The sequence below is a fragment of the Molossus molossus genome, unplaced genomic scaffold, assembly GCF_014108415.1.
Source record: "Molossus molossus isolate mMolMol1 unplaced genomic scaffold, mMolMol1.p scaffold_m16_p_14, whole genome shotgun sequence".
NCBI lineage: Eukaryota > Metazoa > Chordata > Mammalia > Chiroptera > Molossidae > Molossus > Molossus molossus.
The window spans coordinates 67,602,983-67,620,797 of NW_023425349.1; the positions used below are offsets into that span (position 1 = coordinate 67,602,983).

A 17,815-nucleotide genomic window follows, 5' to 3' on the forward strand; every position below is an offset into this window, starting at 1 on the left:
CAGCAATTTGATTATTCTGTGTCTATGTGCATATTTCTTTGGCTTTATCCCATTTCAGTTTCCTGAGCCTCTTGAATTTGTAGGTTTGAGTCTGTTGCCAAGTTTAAGAGGTTTTCAGCCACTAGTTTTTCAAGTATTTTTTCTTCACTCAACTTTTTCTCCTCCAATTCTGGAACTCCAATAACACATTACATGTTTTGTTTTGTCCACAGGTCCCTAAGACTCTGTTCAACTGTTTTTCTCCGTGTTGTTCAGAGTGGGTCATTTCTGTTGACCCATCGTCAAGTTCACTGACTTTTCTTTGTCATCTCCATTCTACTACTGAACTAATCTAGTGAATTTTTTCATGTTAATTATCTGATTTTTCAGTTCTAAAATTTCCATTTGGTTCTTTTTATAAAATTATGTTTTTATTGATTTTAGAGACAGAGGAAGGGAGAGGGAGAGAGAGAAGCATCGATGTAAGAGACAAACAGCGGCTGGCCGCCTCCTGCGCGCCCTGTACTGGGGGTCAAAACTGCAGCCTGGGCATGTGCCCCACCAGAATTGAAATCGCAACCTTTCGGTGCCTGGGACGACGCCCAAGCATCTGAGCCGTCCGGCCAGGGCTCCATCTGATTCTTTCTGTTTTCTGTTTTTTGAGCTGAGATCCTCTTGCTTTCCGTGTATTTCAAGAGCGTTTGCCCTCATGTTGGAGCATTTATATGATACTTGCTTTTAAGTGTTTTTACACACTTCTGTAAATTACAACACTTTTGTCATCTTGGTAATGACATCTTTTGATTGTCATCTCCCATGTGAAAGATTTTCTTGATTCTTCATAGGCTGAAAATTTTTATATTGTACCCTGACTATGTCTTATCACTTTTACTATAGCCAGTTTGTTGTAGGCCCTAGCTCTAGCCCACACTCAAAGGAACGGGATGGCACAAAAACATAAAAAGCGATAAGTGAGGATCACTAGGGACCATCTTAGAAGTCTGCCTACTGGTGGAAGAAATCAAGTGCCTATCAGCAGACGAATGAATAACCAAAACGCCATGTATGCACACAATGGATCTTAGCCTTAAAAAGGAAGGAATTCTGACACACGCTACAACATGGATGGACCTTTTCGGCATTATGCTCAGTGAAATAAGCCAGGCACAGGAGGACAAATATCACACGATCCCACTTATATAAGGTACCTGAGCAGTCAGGTGTGCAGAGACAGACAGGAGAGTGGTTGGGGTGAGGGGAGGCAGAGGCCGTGTTTAACGGGCCAGTCTCAGCTGAGGAGGATGACAAGTCCTAGAGATGATGGTGGCGGTGGTTGCACAACAGTGTGAATGTACCTAATGCCACACAACTGTACACTGAAACACGGCTACATGGTAAATGTGTACGTTATCTACATTTTACCACAACTAGAAAACAAGCAGTAAGTCTGCCTACCACCCATTAGGAGATTCTAGTCTTGTTGAAATCGTGTGGCGAATGTCAATGTGTGTTTAGCAGGCGTTAGGCTTGAGTCCAGGCTGCAAGTTCCCACCCAGCCTTCTGCGGGTCTTGGCTCCAATGTTGGTTCGGTTTTGAAAACCCCTGAAGCACTAGAAGCACATTTGGGTCCGACCCCCGTGGAGGCCCCCAGGGGCCGGTCTATGCTGCATAGGGTCAGATCACGCAGGCGCCTCAGGGGTCACCTTCCCAAGACTCCCTCTCCAGGGGCTCCCTGGAACTTTGGCCAGAGAGCTGGTGATGTGCGGTCCTCTTCCTGCGACCGCTCACCTCCAGAGCAATCGAGGACGGATGGAGATGAAGAGCAGAAAGGGCTTCCCCGCCCTCTCAGGCCAGGGGCTCCCCCGTGAGGCGCCGCTGGTTCCCGTTGAGCCTCTGCTGCTCTGGCCACGGCCTGGGTTGGGCAGGCGCGAGGACCAGAGGAGACGAGCCCGGGCCGGGTGGCTCCGTTGGTCGGAGCGTCGTCCCACACACCAAACGGTTGCGGCTTCCGTTCCCCATCAGGGCACATACCTAGGCTGTGGGTTCGATCCCGGCCCACGTTGGGGCAGATTCAGGAGGCAACCAATCGATGTGTCTCTCTCACATCGATGTCTCTCTCTGTCTCTGTCTTTCTCTCTCTCAAATCAATAAAAACATATCCTTGGGAGGAGATTTAAAAAAAAGAAAACAGAGAAAAAAGAAACAGCAGGGAATTTCCCACGCCCCCTGAGCATGCAGTTATCTGCCCGGCTCCTGGACAGAGGCCTCTCCTGGAGCTGTGTCCAGCCCCGATGCCCACTCCTGGGCTACGGGTTTCAGTGAGTTCAGGCCAAGGGCACCGAAGGGGAAAAGTGAGCCAAGTGAGCCAAGTAAGGCGATTTGGGAGGTACTCTGAATCCTGGTCTTCAATGCTTCTGCTGTTTGCTTCTCAGAGAGCTGAGCCATACATTCTATCCAGGTGTGACAGCCCCCTTTGCCTCTATTAGGGCCCCCTCCGACTTTGGCATTTAACAAAGGGCTCCTTTTACCCACCCCCAGTCATCCATCCATTTATTCTATGAATGTGCATTGACCACCTACTAGTACCACAAACCATGAGGGCTAGAGAGAAAGGCCACCTTTACGGTGCTTAGAACACACTCCCCCGCGAGGCGCCACTTCCTGGGCTGCAAGCTGGCTCCCTCCCCTCTGCTCCGGCAGAGCCACATGTGAGTGGGCTCTGTTGCCTCCTTGAAAGGGCAGGTCTGACGGGAGCCTGAGCTGTCCTCACCGTGAGCTCCGTGGGAGCTGCTGCGGGCTTTGGGAAGAGCTGTAGTTTCAGACACACAGGTTTGTGGTTTTTGAAAGAACAGAAGGCAAAAAGCATAATATCTTGCAGGATTACTTTCTGCTGAAGACCAACTGATGCGACATCTGAAAATAATCAAATAAGTGTCTTGGTTTCAGCCTGCAAATGACTTCGTGAAACTTTGGAAGGAAATTCTCCACTTAAGAAAAAATAAGAAAAATTGAAATTGAGATCACGAGGAAGAACAAGATGGGGAATTATGAGAGTGCTTTGAATTGCTAATAGTATTTATATCTGTAAAAGTGAATCTCTCTAAAAACCTGGAAGTAGCCTAGTGATTTTAAATCACCTCACACAGCACATGCCCAAAACTCTGATAACCTCCAAATTCAATTGCTTATGACCACTTCCAGGGCATTCCAAAATCTTGAAGTTGCTACACAGTGAACAGAACCCTGGATTTAAAATTATTGAAGCCTTTGATAGTTTTTTTCCCTGTGAGCTCTTACATTTGGAGAGAAGTCAAGGTACAGTCTAACCCCAGAGGATCAAAATATATTGAACTGATTTTTTAAAAAATGCTATTAGCCAAGAAAACAGAAGATGAACTGAACATCAGGATGAAGAGAGTAAAGAAGGACAGAGAAAAGGCTGAAGGTGCAGAGAGACTCAAAGCCGAAGCAGAGCCTGCGCCTGGAGATGTGGCCAAGGTAAGACAAACGAAGGCACGTTGGTGAGGATGATCTCAGGCAAATGAAATTAAACATCATCCAAAACCCAGGCTCAGATAAGGAGAGACTGGAGTAAAGAGAAACCTCCCTCCAGCTCCAGTGGTTAAGGGGTGACAGAGTTCCTACAGCATTTCATTAGTCTACAAGCCGTGTTACTAATGTCCCGTGTGGATGACAGACGGTTGTGCTTTGTGAGTTTCTGGTTTCTAATGATGCATTTGAGCTTTATTTTTTCACAGCTGTCCTGGTCTTAATCCTTTACTTTTTTCTCCTTGGGGTCTAATGGTTTCTAGTTACATATCAGCATTGTTGCTGGTCAGCCCCACATCTTCTGGTGGTTCTGGCGTTCGGGTCACCACCAGTTCCCCAGGAGGACGAGGGCTCCTGCAAAGGGCACCGTGACGCCTGCGCGCGCCTGGAACACGGCGGCCCCGGTTCTGGGAGCACGCTAGAAATCTAACCAAATGCCTTTTGCAAACAGCAGCTCAACGCGGATTCCTGCCATGAGGCAAAATGCTTGGAAAGTTACTGTGTGCTGGCATCACTGGGTCTGGGGTCAGCATGCTGAAATCGGGACTCATTATGCTCCTACCATGCCAACTCGGTGCAATTAGCTCAACACGATAATTTCCCGAAGCCATATGTTGATCTTGAGGGGAGGGGAGGCTTCCGATGCCTGATGGCTCTGAGCTCTGACGGGCATGTCCCAGCTCCGAGCCAATGTCTGTGAGTCAGGATTACACACAGCAGTCACGGAGGGGGCAGGACAGCCAGCCTGGGCGGAAGCAGGACAAACTTAGAGCAGGGCTGTGTACTTGTTGACTGTTGCAGTGAGTTGGTTTCTCTCTCTTTTTCTTTCTTTTTTCCCCTGCAAGATGGTTTCAGAGAAAGATCAAGGGAGCACCACTGTGTGCAAGGCTGTCCCTGCCCCCAACCCCCAAATAAAATCAATGGAGGGACCTAGAACACAGTAAGTTATGTTCCAGGGCTCTGTGGCCTGCATTCCCATTGGAGACCTATCAGTGTGAATGAGCACTGTTGGGAAATCTCTCCAGCTGGCTCTGTTAATCAATATCTCTGTTCATTATCCCTCTCTGATGAATATGGGCAATGATTGGGTGCCCGAGAGTCAGGTGACTAAAAATAACTGCACCTCACGGAGGCTCGATAGACTCTCCCCACGGCATCACTTCAGGCAACTCCATATTCTCCGCCGCCCTCCCGAGCCCCCACCAACGCCGTCCTCTCTGGTCTTCATTGTTAGGGCAGCTTCCCTCAGAGCAGCTTGATTCAATTAGTAGCACTTAATCTACTGTCATATTGTCAAGTGACTCTGGGCAAACGAGCAGACGGCAAGTGTCCCCGTGACTCAGGAGAGCCACTGGCCGCGGCGCAGATTTTGATTAGCTTTGTGCCAAGAGCTGTCTTCATGATGCCTCTTTACTAAACGGGAGAACTTCCACCATCTAATACCATTTAAAACGTTTTTTGTTTTGTTTTTTAAAAGAAAGAGTGTTTGAAGAGAATTCTTGCCAATTACGGACTTGTTATGACAGATGAGAAGATCATAATTAAGCTTGAGTTCCCTGCAGGAGTGCATTAACGCATCCGTGACATTCAATCACCACATGCCTCAATGGAGGTTGACTTCTCCAAAGTTGTTTACCTTTCATTTCTTTGCCCTCACCCCGAAACCCCTCTATGGGTATTCAAAGGAAATCAAGGAGACCTGGTCAAGGTTGGTGGCTGGCATCCCTGTTGCCTGGTGGGACCTTCAGTAGCATCTGAAGTTGGCTGGACAGCTCCTTGCTGTGGGCCTGGTCACAGCCCCCCAGGCACAGGCAGCCTGTCCGGCTTCTTACTGGTCGGAGGCCTGGGGCCAGGGGGTTGCTATAGAATCTGGGTAGCTCATTGCCCTACTTATAGGTCAGAAATGGGAGAAGTAAGTGGCACAAGCTGGCGGGGATTTGAGCAAATCTGCCTCTAGGGATGAACAGAAAATACTAAACTGGAAGGGAGGGTCCTTTCAGCTAGAACTGGTTTAAGAGTTGGGGCTAATATTAAACATTGCTGAGTCCAAAGCACCTTCTACATACTTTTCCCCACTGTCCCTCAAGCAGTACGACAGAGGGAGGACCCGTCTCCGGTTATGACATCTTTCCATCTGCTCGTTTTATTCCTAGATTATAACAAGCACAGTCTGCGGAAAATCACTGCCAAGAGAATATAAACCGAAACACAGCATTTAGTCTGAAAAATATATATAGTCATTATCCTGTTGGCTGCTGTCCACAAATTTCACAGGGTGGAAGAGAAGAAAATCTATTTGCAGAAAGCTGAGGTGTAAAGATACCTAAGTTCTTCCTTTGGTCTTCCTTTCTTAAAAGAGCTTGGGTGGCCCTGGCCTGTTTGGCTCAGCGGTTAGAGCGTCCACCTGCGGTCCTGAGAGACCCGGGTTCGGTTCCCGCTAAGGGCGCGTACCTCGGTTGCAGTTTGTCCCCGGCCCTGGTCGGTTGTGCGGGTGGCAGCCACTCGATGTGTTCCTTTCACATCGATGTTTCTCTCTCTCTCTGTGTTCCTCTCTCTCCCTCCCACTCTACCTGAACAAAAAATGGAAAAATGTCCTCGGGTGAGGATAAAAAAAAAAAAAAAAAGAGCTTGGGCGAAGGCTCTGGGGGAAAGGCGTTCTGGGGAGACATAGAAAAGGCATCCCCGAAGGGATAGCTTTGATGAGGAAAGATTCAGGTCTGTGTTTGTAGGGCTCCGTCGGGACTGGCTGGGACACTTGTAGCCCCGACTCAGCTTTGCCTTCTGAGCAAGAGACCAGTTTGATCTTCCTAAGAAGTGTATTAAATAAACCAGAATTTAGTCCAAATAGGAGACTGAGTATGAGTTATCCAGTGAGTGTGTTTAAACAGGGTGAATTACAATGTGAACTGATGTGTTACTGGGTGTATTTTATGAAGGTCTACCGGAGTTTGTTGAGGTTTCTTCAAATCAAGAAGGTAAGAACAGATCAGTGACTGATAAATCTTTAATATAAAAATTGTACAAGAATTTTGATACAAATTACAAGAGGTATTTGGACAAAATATGAATAAAATTCCATTTACATCCCCAAACCCTTATGCATTTTATGCAAAAGACATACTGTAGACAGTTATAGTACAGAAAATACAACAAAGGAAATAGCGAATAAAAACTTTTAATTCCCTTGACTGCTAATAAGAACAAAACAAAACAAAAACCCTTGTTCAAGGTACATACAGTATTTATGAAGCTACCGACATCACGATTACGAGATCAGGGTAATGCGAGCGGCCCCCATCCCTCGGCGCGGCTACCTTTCGTGGCACAGACTTTGGTTCTGCGGCAGGCTTAGCAGAAGAGACTGGTCGGATGCAGATGAGAACAACACAAACGAAAAAGCAGAAACCCCCACACTCTGGGGGAGGGAGAGGACATATCTTGGTGAAAATTCCTTTTCCTCAAGATAGTTCGATTCCCTTTGGCCACTTTTGCTGTCAAATATGCAGGGTGAATCGAATGTTTTTGTAATTGAGACACACCAGTGGGTTGGGGGTGGGGAAGAAAGTCGCGCGTCCTCCCGGCTGCGTGAGGGGTCTCGCCAGGTCCACAAGGACTTGCCCCATCAGCAGAGAGAACAGAGCACTTTCTCCCCCAAAGCCGCCGCTTGCCTCCACCGTGAGGAAAGGCCCAGGCGGCCGCACACCAAACAAAGTCTCCTGGTTTCTCCACCGTGCCCCCCTCTGGTCTCCCTGCACCCACATTTACCTCCCCTGTGCGCTTCACACTGGCATTGGTAGGAAAGCGGTAAGGTTTCTCTGCAGGGCAGCTGAACCAAAGTTTGCACAGGAAAGCAAGTGCACCATAGAATATAAATCTTCGATCGTCAGATCAGGTTAATATGAATACTAGAACATCTCATTCACGTAATTCACGTAATGTAAACCCTGGACAAGGTAGAACACACAAACGTTTCCAAAGCGATCAAAATCAGGATGAAGGAGTGTTCTACCTTCTTGCTTCAGAAAAGGTTTTTTTGTGTGTTTTTTTAAGGGGGCGGGTGAGATCAGAGGAGCAAAGGGCGGGAGCGGAAAGTTAATGGAAAAGTCAGGGGAGATTAAGATGGGCAATGAGAGGGATGGATCACTCTGTACAAAGACATGCAAAAACGCTCCAAATTGAGTACTAGATGAAAAAAAAAATAAACAATCAACCTTGGTTTATACATCTCAAGTGAACCTATTAACTCAGCACATTGTCTGGGAGTTCAAGAGCATCGTACCTCAGGAATCAATGCTGCTCAGGCTGCAGCACTGGCGCGGTGATGCTTTGCCTCCTAGCCTGGAAAAGGCTCCACAGAACAGTGCCGGCAGCTCCCCGCACAGGGGGCTAGCACGGGGGCTGGGGTCTCCTCCCCATTTTGGAAAACATTTCCAGGGCCAGATGAGTGGAGCTCTCTCACACCTCCAGGGCTTCCCCAGAGTCCTCTCTCAGTCCTCGCATCCGTAACAGGAGTGGGCAGAGCCGCTTAATCATGGATTGACTTGCCATCTTCGTTGTGCATCACTTCAATATCATATTTGGCAACAGGAAGCCTTATAAAGTCTTGGTATAGCACTTAGATACTCTCTCTCTCTCTTCAAGAAATATATTTTTATACTATCTATGTCTCTCCATTTTTGTTAAAATACCTTTTTCTGTTCTTCCTTCTCTTCAAAGATTCTTTAGAAAAAAATGAAGCAAAAAAAAAAAAATTAAAAAAATTAGAAATGTCCTTAAGTCTCCCTATTTAAAGGGGAAAATGCTAATATTAGCAGAATCTGTGCAATTTTGGCAACTGAGTTTTTAATGAAAGAGTCTAATACGATGTTTGGAAAATAACTGTAATATACACATAATGGAGGGACTTAAAAAACATCAAGTCAACTGATTTTTCTCTGACCGCAAGAATCCTTGCTCAAAGTCCTTTTCTTCCCAGTGCTCAGCCTGGTTAATGAAATTATTTAGCACAAGTTTGTCAAATAGACCTGTTAAGGTTTCTATCTCTAAATCTGCTGCTTTTCTCTTTCCGTAAGTTCACATCAAAGACGACACCTACATGTGTCTTATTTGGTTGACAAATGTATTTGAAATGTGACTGTGGTAGCCAGGTCACAGCATCCGGCAGACCTGCTGTGGGGGTACTGGAAGGAGTCCCCAAGTTCCATATGGAAGATGCACAAATAGACCTTGCACTTCATTGAGCCACTAATTAGCCACTTTTCAACCATCATTTTTAGTAGTTCAATATGCAAAAATAGCAGCCATTACAATACCCACACATTATTTGGACTCAAGGCATTTTGGAATATAATGTTCAAGTTTTCTTCCTCAGTACCTTCTGTCCCCTCGTCACTTGTGTAAAACTCACTGTACTTGTCCTTACAAAAATTCTCCCAAGGTGGAGAATTTGATTTTTATGTATAGGATAGTCTGTTTTAGTGATTAAAGTCAAGACGCCCTGTGCCTTTCCGCCCCCAGATTGTCAGCCCAGTTCAACCAAAATGAAGATTAATCTGCCGTTTACACTGTGGGTTTGGGGGCTGTCATTGCAAGACACACGTATACATGTAGACCAATGGTTGGATGCTGAAGCTAAAACACACTTTTTTTTACCACCATGCACAACCAATTTGTTTACAACATGAACTTTTTGAAGGGGAAGAAATTTATTTATTGCTTTCCTTACAGAACACGGGACAACCGAATCCTGTTTCTACCACTGGCTTGTGGGAAATTTTGCTCTAATTACAGGGCCACACCCAGCACTCCCCAAATGGATGGGCATGCAATTGCAATACCTAAGTTCCAAAGATGCCAACAACGCTGTCGTAGCCAGCACCTCTCTCCTGGCCCTTTATTTAAGAAGTCATCTTGTTATTGTCCACTTAATAGTTGGAGGGGGCATCTGGAGCAGCCCTGGGCTTACCAAAGATGCAGTTTTGTAAGTGTGTGTATGAACCTAAGTGGTGGTGGGGGTGGGGGTGAGGGAGAGAGAATGAGAGAGAAGCTGATTGTGAATGTGTGTACCTCAGGGAACTCAGTGGGAAAGCCTAGCCCTTGTACTCAATTTCCCCTTCACAAGGGATAAACAGGCAATTACGCATCCTTTTATATTTGATGGCCAAGTGCTGAACTGGAAAGCACACTATTAGTTTGTGTCCCTTCAGGGCCAGGGCAATAAGTAGCCAGGAGAGCTGGGGCTGAAGCAGAGAGGGTGTTGTCTGCTGTTAGTGTGACAGTCTTGTCAGCAGCGTTCACATTACTGGAAGGTAATAAAGTGACAAGTAAGTTATTAGAAAGATATGAGGTGAAATTGAACTGAAGCTTCTCGCTGCTCAGCCCAGGCTTTTTCCTTTCCTCTTTTGTAACGGTCCATTATTTGTTACAAACTGAACCTTGTCTTGATACTCTATATAAAAAAGATTTTTTTTTTTTTTTGCAGTAAAGGTCAAATGAATTTACAACAATGCTTTAGAGAAGAATAAAGATAGTTATATGACAACTCTAGTATGTTGCTTCAAAAAAAAATATAGCATTCTAATGAACAATAATGCTGACCCAATTCAGTGTACTTGTAAAAATTCTTCATTTTTAACTCCTTGTTATTAGGCATTTGGATTTTTAAACAAATGCCAAAAAAAAAAAGACAGTACTAATGTCCAGCTATTGCCGAATGACCATAAACATCATTTTGCGCAAGATGTGAGAAGAGTAAGGATGGCAGGATCCAAGGATGGAGGGGTGTCTGGGCAACAGCGATGATAAATCAATGCCGTGCTCAATTTTACAGCTGAGTCACATAATACTAACTAAAAATTACCACTTACTGTGAGCCATCTCCAACTATAGAAAACACAGAAATGAGTCTGGGGCTGATCGGATGTGGCCTGAACACTAACATGAACACGTCTATAGCACATGGTTTAGCTTTGATGGAAGATGTGAAAACAGAGAAGTTACTTGGATGCTTCGGAGGAAGGTAAATCAGCTCACATTTTGATCAAGAGAACTTGAGCCAAGTAGCATTGCGATCGTAGCTACGGGGGTGAGCAAAGGCAATGATGGAGAACAGACGGCTGGCTACCCCTCACTGCTACTCACTCACCGCAGGGAGAGCTAGGCTTCTGCCGTCACCTAGGTTGAGCCATCGCATCTTTTGCTTCCTACTGGATTCCAGTATCACTTCCCACTCCAAAAAAAAAAAAAAGGGAAGAAAAAAGCCTGCACACCTGCCTTGTTGGCTCTCTTGACCCTAAGGAACTTGAGCTGTTCCACACGGCTGTCTTGCTTCCCTCCTTCCTCGGACTGGGGTTCAGGGACACACCTGGTTGTGGGGAGCGGGCAGGGCACAGCATCAACGTGATTTCACACACTGGTAGGCAGACCTGTACCAGACTTTTCTCTTGAGCCAACGCGTCCAGTGCAGTAACTATTTTCTTTTCTGGCTACCCCCACGCAGGGCAGCTGCCAGTGCCCTCCTCCGTAGCCTCCTCACTGGCCTCTGGAAAAGCTGATTCCCCCCAGTCTTTGTGGCACCTGCCTTCAATTGCCCTCCTTACTTGCTGAGACCTTTCCCATTAAAAAAAGAAAGAAAAACAAAGAATGAAAGGGAAAAACAAAATCCTTTAATAAGAATATTACGAGTTTGGGGGAATGTAAGTGTCTTTAAAAAATGAAAATTTTCAGTCATAATTAAAAAAAAAAAAAGTTCTTGGGAAAAGGAGCGTGTTGATAGAAAGAATGTAAGTTTTCTCTGGGTGATTTGTTTCTTTACGATAGCAGATGTGGCGTGTCTTATTACTGTGGAGTTTTATTTACTCTGTTAGTCAATCTAGCTCAACACTAACAGACCAAGTACAAGTTAGGACTGCTCAGGTCAACCGCTGGCGGTGAGCAGCACATCCAGCTCGGTCTGCTTACTGGCTTCTTTATGTTCTAATTGCCAAGGGCTCCCATTCTCGTTAGCTTGGCACACATCTGGGGTGTGTACAGAGGACGGGTAACAAAAGGTCACATTTATTTTATTTGGTGAGAACCTAATGCATGGTTTCTCTTGAGTAAAATGAGGAGAATACCTCTGGAACAGCCCATTCTTGGTATAATCAAAGTCCTTTTTTTTTTAAAGAGCAATGTATACACTAATGGGGCTGTTAACCAGTTAAGTGCCCTTCTCCTCTTACTGAAAGGGCCTGAAAATTCACGACCAAAGGAATCATATGCCACAAAGATAGGGGCCCCCTTGTGCTAGAAATGTTTTCAAAAACAGATGTTTATCATTCTGAGAAGGAAAATGAACGCTTCTGAGCCTTTGAGAGGCATCAGGCTGAACTGGGAGGCTAGACTAAGACCAGAAATGCATTACACTGGGTTGCATTATTTCAATACAATTAACAGCAGAACAAAGAGTGTCGAGCTTTTTATCACATTTTAAAAACCAAATGACTTATAACCTATCCCTTTTCCTGCTCTCTGTCATTCCCCTCCATAGCATGCAGATATTCCCTACAGCGGAATAAGCGTTTTTGATATTTACAGAAACATAGTTTAAAATGATCAAAACAGTTAAGTTTCAACATCGCCTACTGGACATGCACATTAACAATACTGGCTAATTTTGTACCTGTGACAAGACTCTGGTTAAAACCAATCAATGGGGGAAAGCCGTTTGGACGAAAACCAGCATCACTAATTTTCAGCCAGCACGGAACGGACGCAGCGAGAGAGAAACTGCTTCACAACAGGAATCTCCCGTGAAAAAAACAAATGAGTAGGAATGGGCAAAGATGAAGGACTCAACGACGAAAATGCTGATCTATGCTTCCTGTTCGCAAATAAGCCTTCGGATCACCATCTTAACTCGAGGTGTAGTTAAAACACCACACTCAGGCACACACCCCAAACAAGCAACACTTTGGGTCCAAGAGCATTGTACAGTTCACGACTGGACCTGTTACGCACCACTGCCCCTTGTAAGCAATCAGGTTTTGTATTGGAAAATGTTAGGCACCCATTTAGAAGGCCAGCGTTACATCTGGGCATTGGAGGCACAAGCGCAGCAAACAGCGGGGGCTACTTCGGAAGGATTCACTGCCATTTCTCTGAAAAACGCAGTTGGACACTTTCACGTTCCACGTTTCCCAGCAAGGGAAATCCTGCTTTGAGAATCTCACTGCTCCTAGACTTGTTCTAACGGGCTATCCACAATAGCCCGGTTTGTGGCAAGTACCAAACATTAGTCCTAAGCCTGGTGCATTTGCTGATGGGACCTGCTGACAGCTTTGTAATCCACTCTCTAGGGCTCTCTGACCTTTTAGTTGACATTAAATTAAACAGACTAAACACTGATTCGGTCCAAGGTGAGTTCAAATAGCTCAACCAAGAGTGTAACTTTAAAAAAAACTGCTGAAATAAAAATGAATTATTTTCGTAAAACTGGGTACAATTCTGTCTATACAAACTCCAAAAGCTAGTGTTTCCATTACCTTTTGTTGGGATAGTAAAAGTATTTTTCCCACCCCTTTGAACTGAATCCTTTGGTGTTGGGGCAACAGCGCAATACAGAGAATGCTGAGGACCAACAGGTTTGCAAACAAGCTTTCATTATTCTAGTTCAATCTTTCACAAACATACTGTACAGAGTCTTATATGGTATAAAACAAAAGAAAACATCTCTGTCTATTCAATTTAACACAACACCAAAATAAAGCAATTAAGACTTTGGGGAATTCAAAGGTACAAGAAAACAAAAACGGTTATTACTAATTCCTCAGCTTTTTACCGTAAACATTTGTCATTTAAGAGACATAGTGTTTAATAAGGTTTCTTTTGTACTGCAGGTACTTTTGGTCTTTCCTCACTGTAGAACAAATGAAGAATTAAATGAACCCCATAGCATCCTCTGAAGGAGATGAAAAGATAAAGCTCCCAGACACATCTAGCTTATCTTTAAGAATATATTGTTTCTGAACTTTTCACAAATAAAAATACTAAATCCACAACTAATGATGCTTATTTTTGGAAACAATAAATACTGTGAGGTACAATAAATCCTATAGGAATAATAACAACAGAAACATATTAACAGTTTCCTTTGGCAAATTTAACGGAAGTAAATGCTGATGTGAACATAGAAAAAAATAATTACAAAACATATGAAAAATGGAAATGAAATGAAAAGTTAAAACAAAGGGGGTATTTCTAACTTTTAGACTGATGAGAAATGTGTGAGGCCATTCAATGTAGAAAAGAAATACATTCTCTTGAAATTATTGTACTGTTTGACAAACTATTCCTTGTTTATCTTTGTTTCCCCCCTTCACTTACAAAAAAAAAAAAAAAAAAAGACAACAAAACACAGTCTGCAATACACACCCTAATGGTTTTGGCTGCAGACTGAACTTGAGTAAATATCATTTAGTCAGTATGTTGTGGTAGCTGAGGCTGCCGATGTGGTTAACCAGCGCAGGCAACATGTGTAAACATCGGAAACAAAACACAACAAAACAGAAAAGGTTTAGAGAACCATCTCCCCCCGTTTTCTCCCTCTCTGCTGCTTGGTGTTAGGCTTGCCTTCTCTCTGACAAATCGTGTAGGGAAACACAAAACACTACCCAGCGAGAGAGCCTGTTTTAAACCCTGTTCTTCTGGCTTTTCAGAAGGGAGTGTTGCTCAATTCAAGTTCAGCACATGTTTTCCGAGCTTCCAAGTGCGGCTGCTGTTAAACGTCTTTTGAGTTTGTCTATCAAACGGGCCTGAATCGTAGTCCTACTGAAGAACTTGCAACAAATTAGACAGCCATTCGATAGACCGGCCCAGTTCAGACTTTTTCTTTCTTTTTAAAGGATAAGGGTTAGGTCCTTGCAAATGTGTGTTCAACTCTTTTACTGTATTCAGCTTTGTTCCATAGTGAGTAATTTGGGCTTTTGTATCCTGAAATATTATCCTGCCTCTAAAGAATAAAAGCCTTCGCTGTTTCACACCACATAATTTTGTTTTCCTTTTATGTAACTTAACATATAAGCAAGAAGGATGCAATGTTGATTCTAATAACATTCGGCACTTGAAAGAATCACCAAGTGTTTTTTTTTTTTTCTTAAAGCGGTTTTCTGGTGGCCGACAAATTGGCCTGTGGTTATGTTGAGTGACTAATTGTATTTTCTTTTCTGGAAACTTGTGCAAAGTTGGCAGTTTTGTGTTAACACTAATACTTTTGTTTGGCATTTGTGCCCTATACTGACCAGACCATTTTTATACAAGTGAATTTTTTTTTTTAAAAAAAGACACTTATTTGAAGTATGGCAATAGTTTAAGGATAAAAAGAAGCATGGATATTACACATCCCCTTGTAGTGTATGAAAAAAGTGCATGACTGGATTTATGTACTAGTACAGGACATTAAAAAAAATCAGATCTGTGCTGAAAAGCATGCCAGCACCTCTTTATCACTATATCTAGCAGGTAGTAAAAACAAGACCATGTTTTTTAAAAATGTGCATTAATGCTAACATAAATGAATACAGCTAGCCAGCAAACTATTTTTTCCTGCATATCTAACAGCTGATGTAACTGTAAAAATTAAACAAAAGAGTTAAACAACATCAATACAATTGTTTTACATCATCGGCCTCTCAAGGCTAAATATTTACAGGTGAATCTGCCATGCTGTAGTTGAAGATTCTCTCAAAACCTTAAAGTTCACAAAAGACAACTATTAAGAAGTTCCTTTTTTGTTTCTTTTTTCTTTTTTTTCCCCTCCCATTTATTATTATTATTTTTTGCAGGCAACAGTCATGGGTACAACAAACTGTCTCTTCGGAGAGGACCCAGAATTATTATTCTGTCAAAATTTGGGCTACTTGCACGCTTTATGTGTGTGTGTACGTGTCTTTAAAGGGTACTTAGTTTTCACCCCCAAATGAAAGGTCCCACCCCTTTTCCAAAACTATAAAGGAAAACAAAATTTCAAAAGCACTTAGTGTTTATCTTTTTATATCTAAAGAAAATATGTGTATGTGTGTGTGTGTAGATGCAGAGGCACACATGTGCACACACACACACACCCAAGTACACAAGCACACACTGACTATGGCAGTTCAAATATGTAGGCCATCTGGTGAGAGCTGGCATTTGTAGTGTCCGTTCTGAGACTAATCTACTGAAGTGAAGGGAATGTTTTTGTGGAGATTAGGGTTCTGACTGTGCCGATTTCGGCTTCGCACAGAGGAAAACATCATATTGCAACCGGGGACTTTGCACTTGTGCATTTCTCGCAAATGCACAGTTTTGTAGTGCACTCTCAGGGTCCCCTTGTTGCTGTACATTTTGTGGCAAATGTTGCACATAATCCCACCATTGCTCCCGGACAAGCTGTTGAACATCAGAGATCCCGAAACTTCAGCCCCGAGGCTCCCAGGGAGGGCAGGGGCCTCGGCCTTGTGTGCCGACTCCCCACTGTCACTCGCCCCATCAATGTCGTCGAGAAGAATCCCCTCATCACTGCCTGCGTCGGATTCCCGGGAGGAGTGGATGCTGCTGCTGGACTGGAGGCTGGAGGTGGTGCTCAAGTCAAGGACCATGTAGTCCTCCGCCATGCCTCTTCCATACCCGTTCAGGTGCGAGTCTTCAGTCCCTGCGGGGGAGGAGGCGTCTTCCCTGACGTCGAGGCCCATGGGGTGCTGGGCTCCATAGATCTTCATCAAAAATTCATCCCGGAGGTCCTTGCTAAGGGAGGGCTGCGATGAGTCCAGGCCCATGTCATCGAGTTCTTTGGTCAACAGTTTACGATGCAGATTTATGTTGGCACTGTGTCTAGGAAAACAAGAGGGAAGGGGGCGGGGAGGTGTGCGGGGGTGGGAAGGGGTGAGAAAAAGGAGGGCATTTTAAAATTGATTCGGCTTTCACTAGGCATCAAATAAGCACATTCATTGCTAATTACACCATTATAAAAGCAAACATTTCCCTACATCCTCAGGATTTGGGAATAAGTGGTGGTGGGAAGTGCAATAAGGGGAGCTTTTCATTAACATAATTTTATGAGAGTAAAACTCTTCAATGGTAGGATGAAGGCGAACCCATGCACCCTCAGCTCAATGATTGTTCTGTTAGCTTTACTAGGTAGCAGCAACAGCTACAATCTCATAGCAGAGGTTTTAGAACGTAACTTAAGCACGATAAAAGAATGGGAACTTTATGCTTGTTTAAACTGAATAATTTGAATTTACCTAAAGACAGAACAAACCTTTTTTTCTACAGCAAACTATTTATTTAGAGGTATAAAAAGGATCCATTTAAGAAAATACTAAATGGTCTAGGTAATTTAGGTTTAACTTAAAAAAATAATGAAATCTTGCCCCTCGTGTTCCTACACTTCAAGTTTTAGGTAGGAAAAAATTTAGCTTAATAGATTAGCAATTTGAAATAGGATTATAGACTCTTTAACATAAATCCCTCTTCCCAGAATGATTTGGGATTTCAGCTGAATCTAATAGTAAAACATTTATTTTTAGAAGTTGCTACAGTGCAGAGTTGAAAAGTTTGCATTAAGCAGTTCAACTTTTAAAATTTAATTCTTTAAAACAAAAGTTGAAAAACAGATAGTGTTTTTAAAAATAAAACCCACCCACCCTTTAAAAAAATCACATTAAACAATAGAAAACCCAAAGGGACAAAAAGAAAAAAAAAATACCCAAAATAAATACTAAAAAAAAAACCAAAAAACAAAAACAAACCAAGCACAATAATAACATACAGTCTCTGTTGTAACAACTGGAATCCGTACTTCTTAGACAAGCAAAACTTTTACTCCACTCACTGAGTGCTTTGCTTGTGTAAAAAAAGACAGGATTTGTCCCAGAGCATCCATAGGGATGGCATGATTTATAAGGCCTGATATGTTGTTATCTATCTGAAAACATTGCCTTTGTATTTACATCCCCCATTTATTGTTAAAGTCCCCTTGGGCATATACCTCTCTCCACCTGCAAAGGCTCATATGTTTGACAAGTACCTAAACTGAAGGCTACCCTTCCAAAAAATAAACCAGTGCACAAATTACAGGTACATAAAAGCTTCTCAATAATGGCAGAAGCTCTACATGTTGGAGAATTGTGATAATAGAAATGACCTAATATAGTCCGTATAAAGTTCAACAGACCTCCTGATTATAAATAAAAAGTATGGAAGCCCCAAATGAGTCACACCGTTTGGTGACAAATGTGGCTAATATTTTTTAGAGGTGGTTGAGAGGTAT

At 43.5% G+C, this 17,815-nt stretch overlaps 1 protein-coding gene across 2 annotated transcripts in view; it reads right to left on the reverse strand.

Moving 5' to 3' along the window:
- Positions 1 to 15,660: 15,660 nt before the first annotated feature.
- Positions 15,661 to 17,815, reverse strand: part of BNC2 (basonuclin 2) — a 355,086-nt gene continuing 352,931 nt past the window's right edge. For both annotated transcript variants that reach the window (XM_036261168.1, XM_036261167.1), the window contains one exon: positions 15,661 to 16,374. In XM_036261168.1, coding sequence (XP_036117061.1) covers positions 15,714 to 16,374 — 661 coding nt within the window. In that variant the 3' untranslated portion in view covers positions 15,661 to 15,713. The remainder of the gene's footprint in view (positions 16,375 to 17,815) is intronic.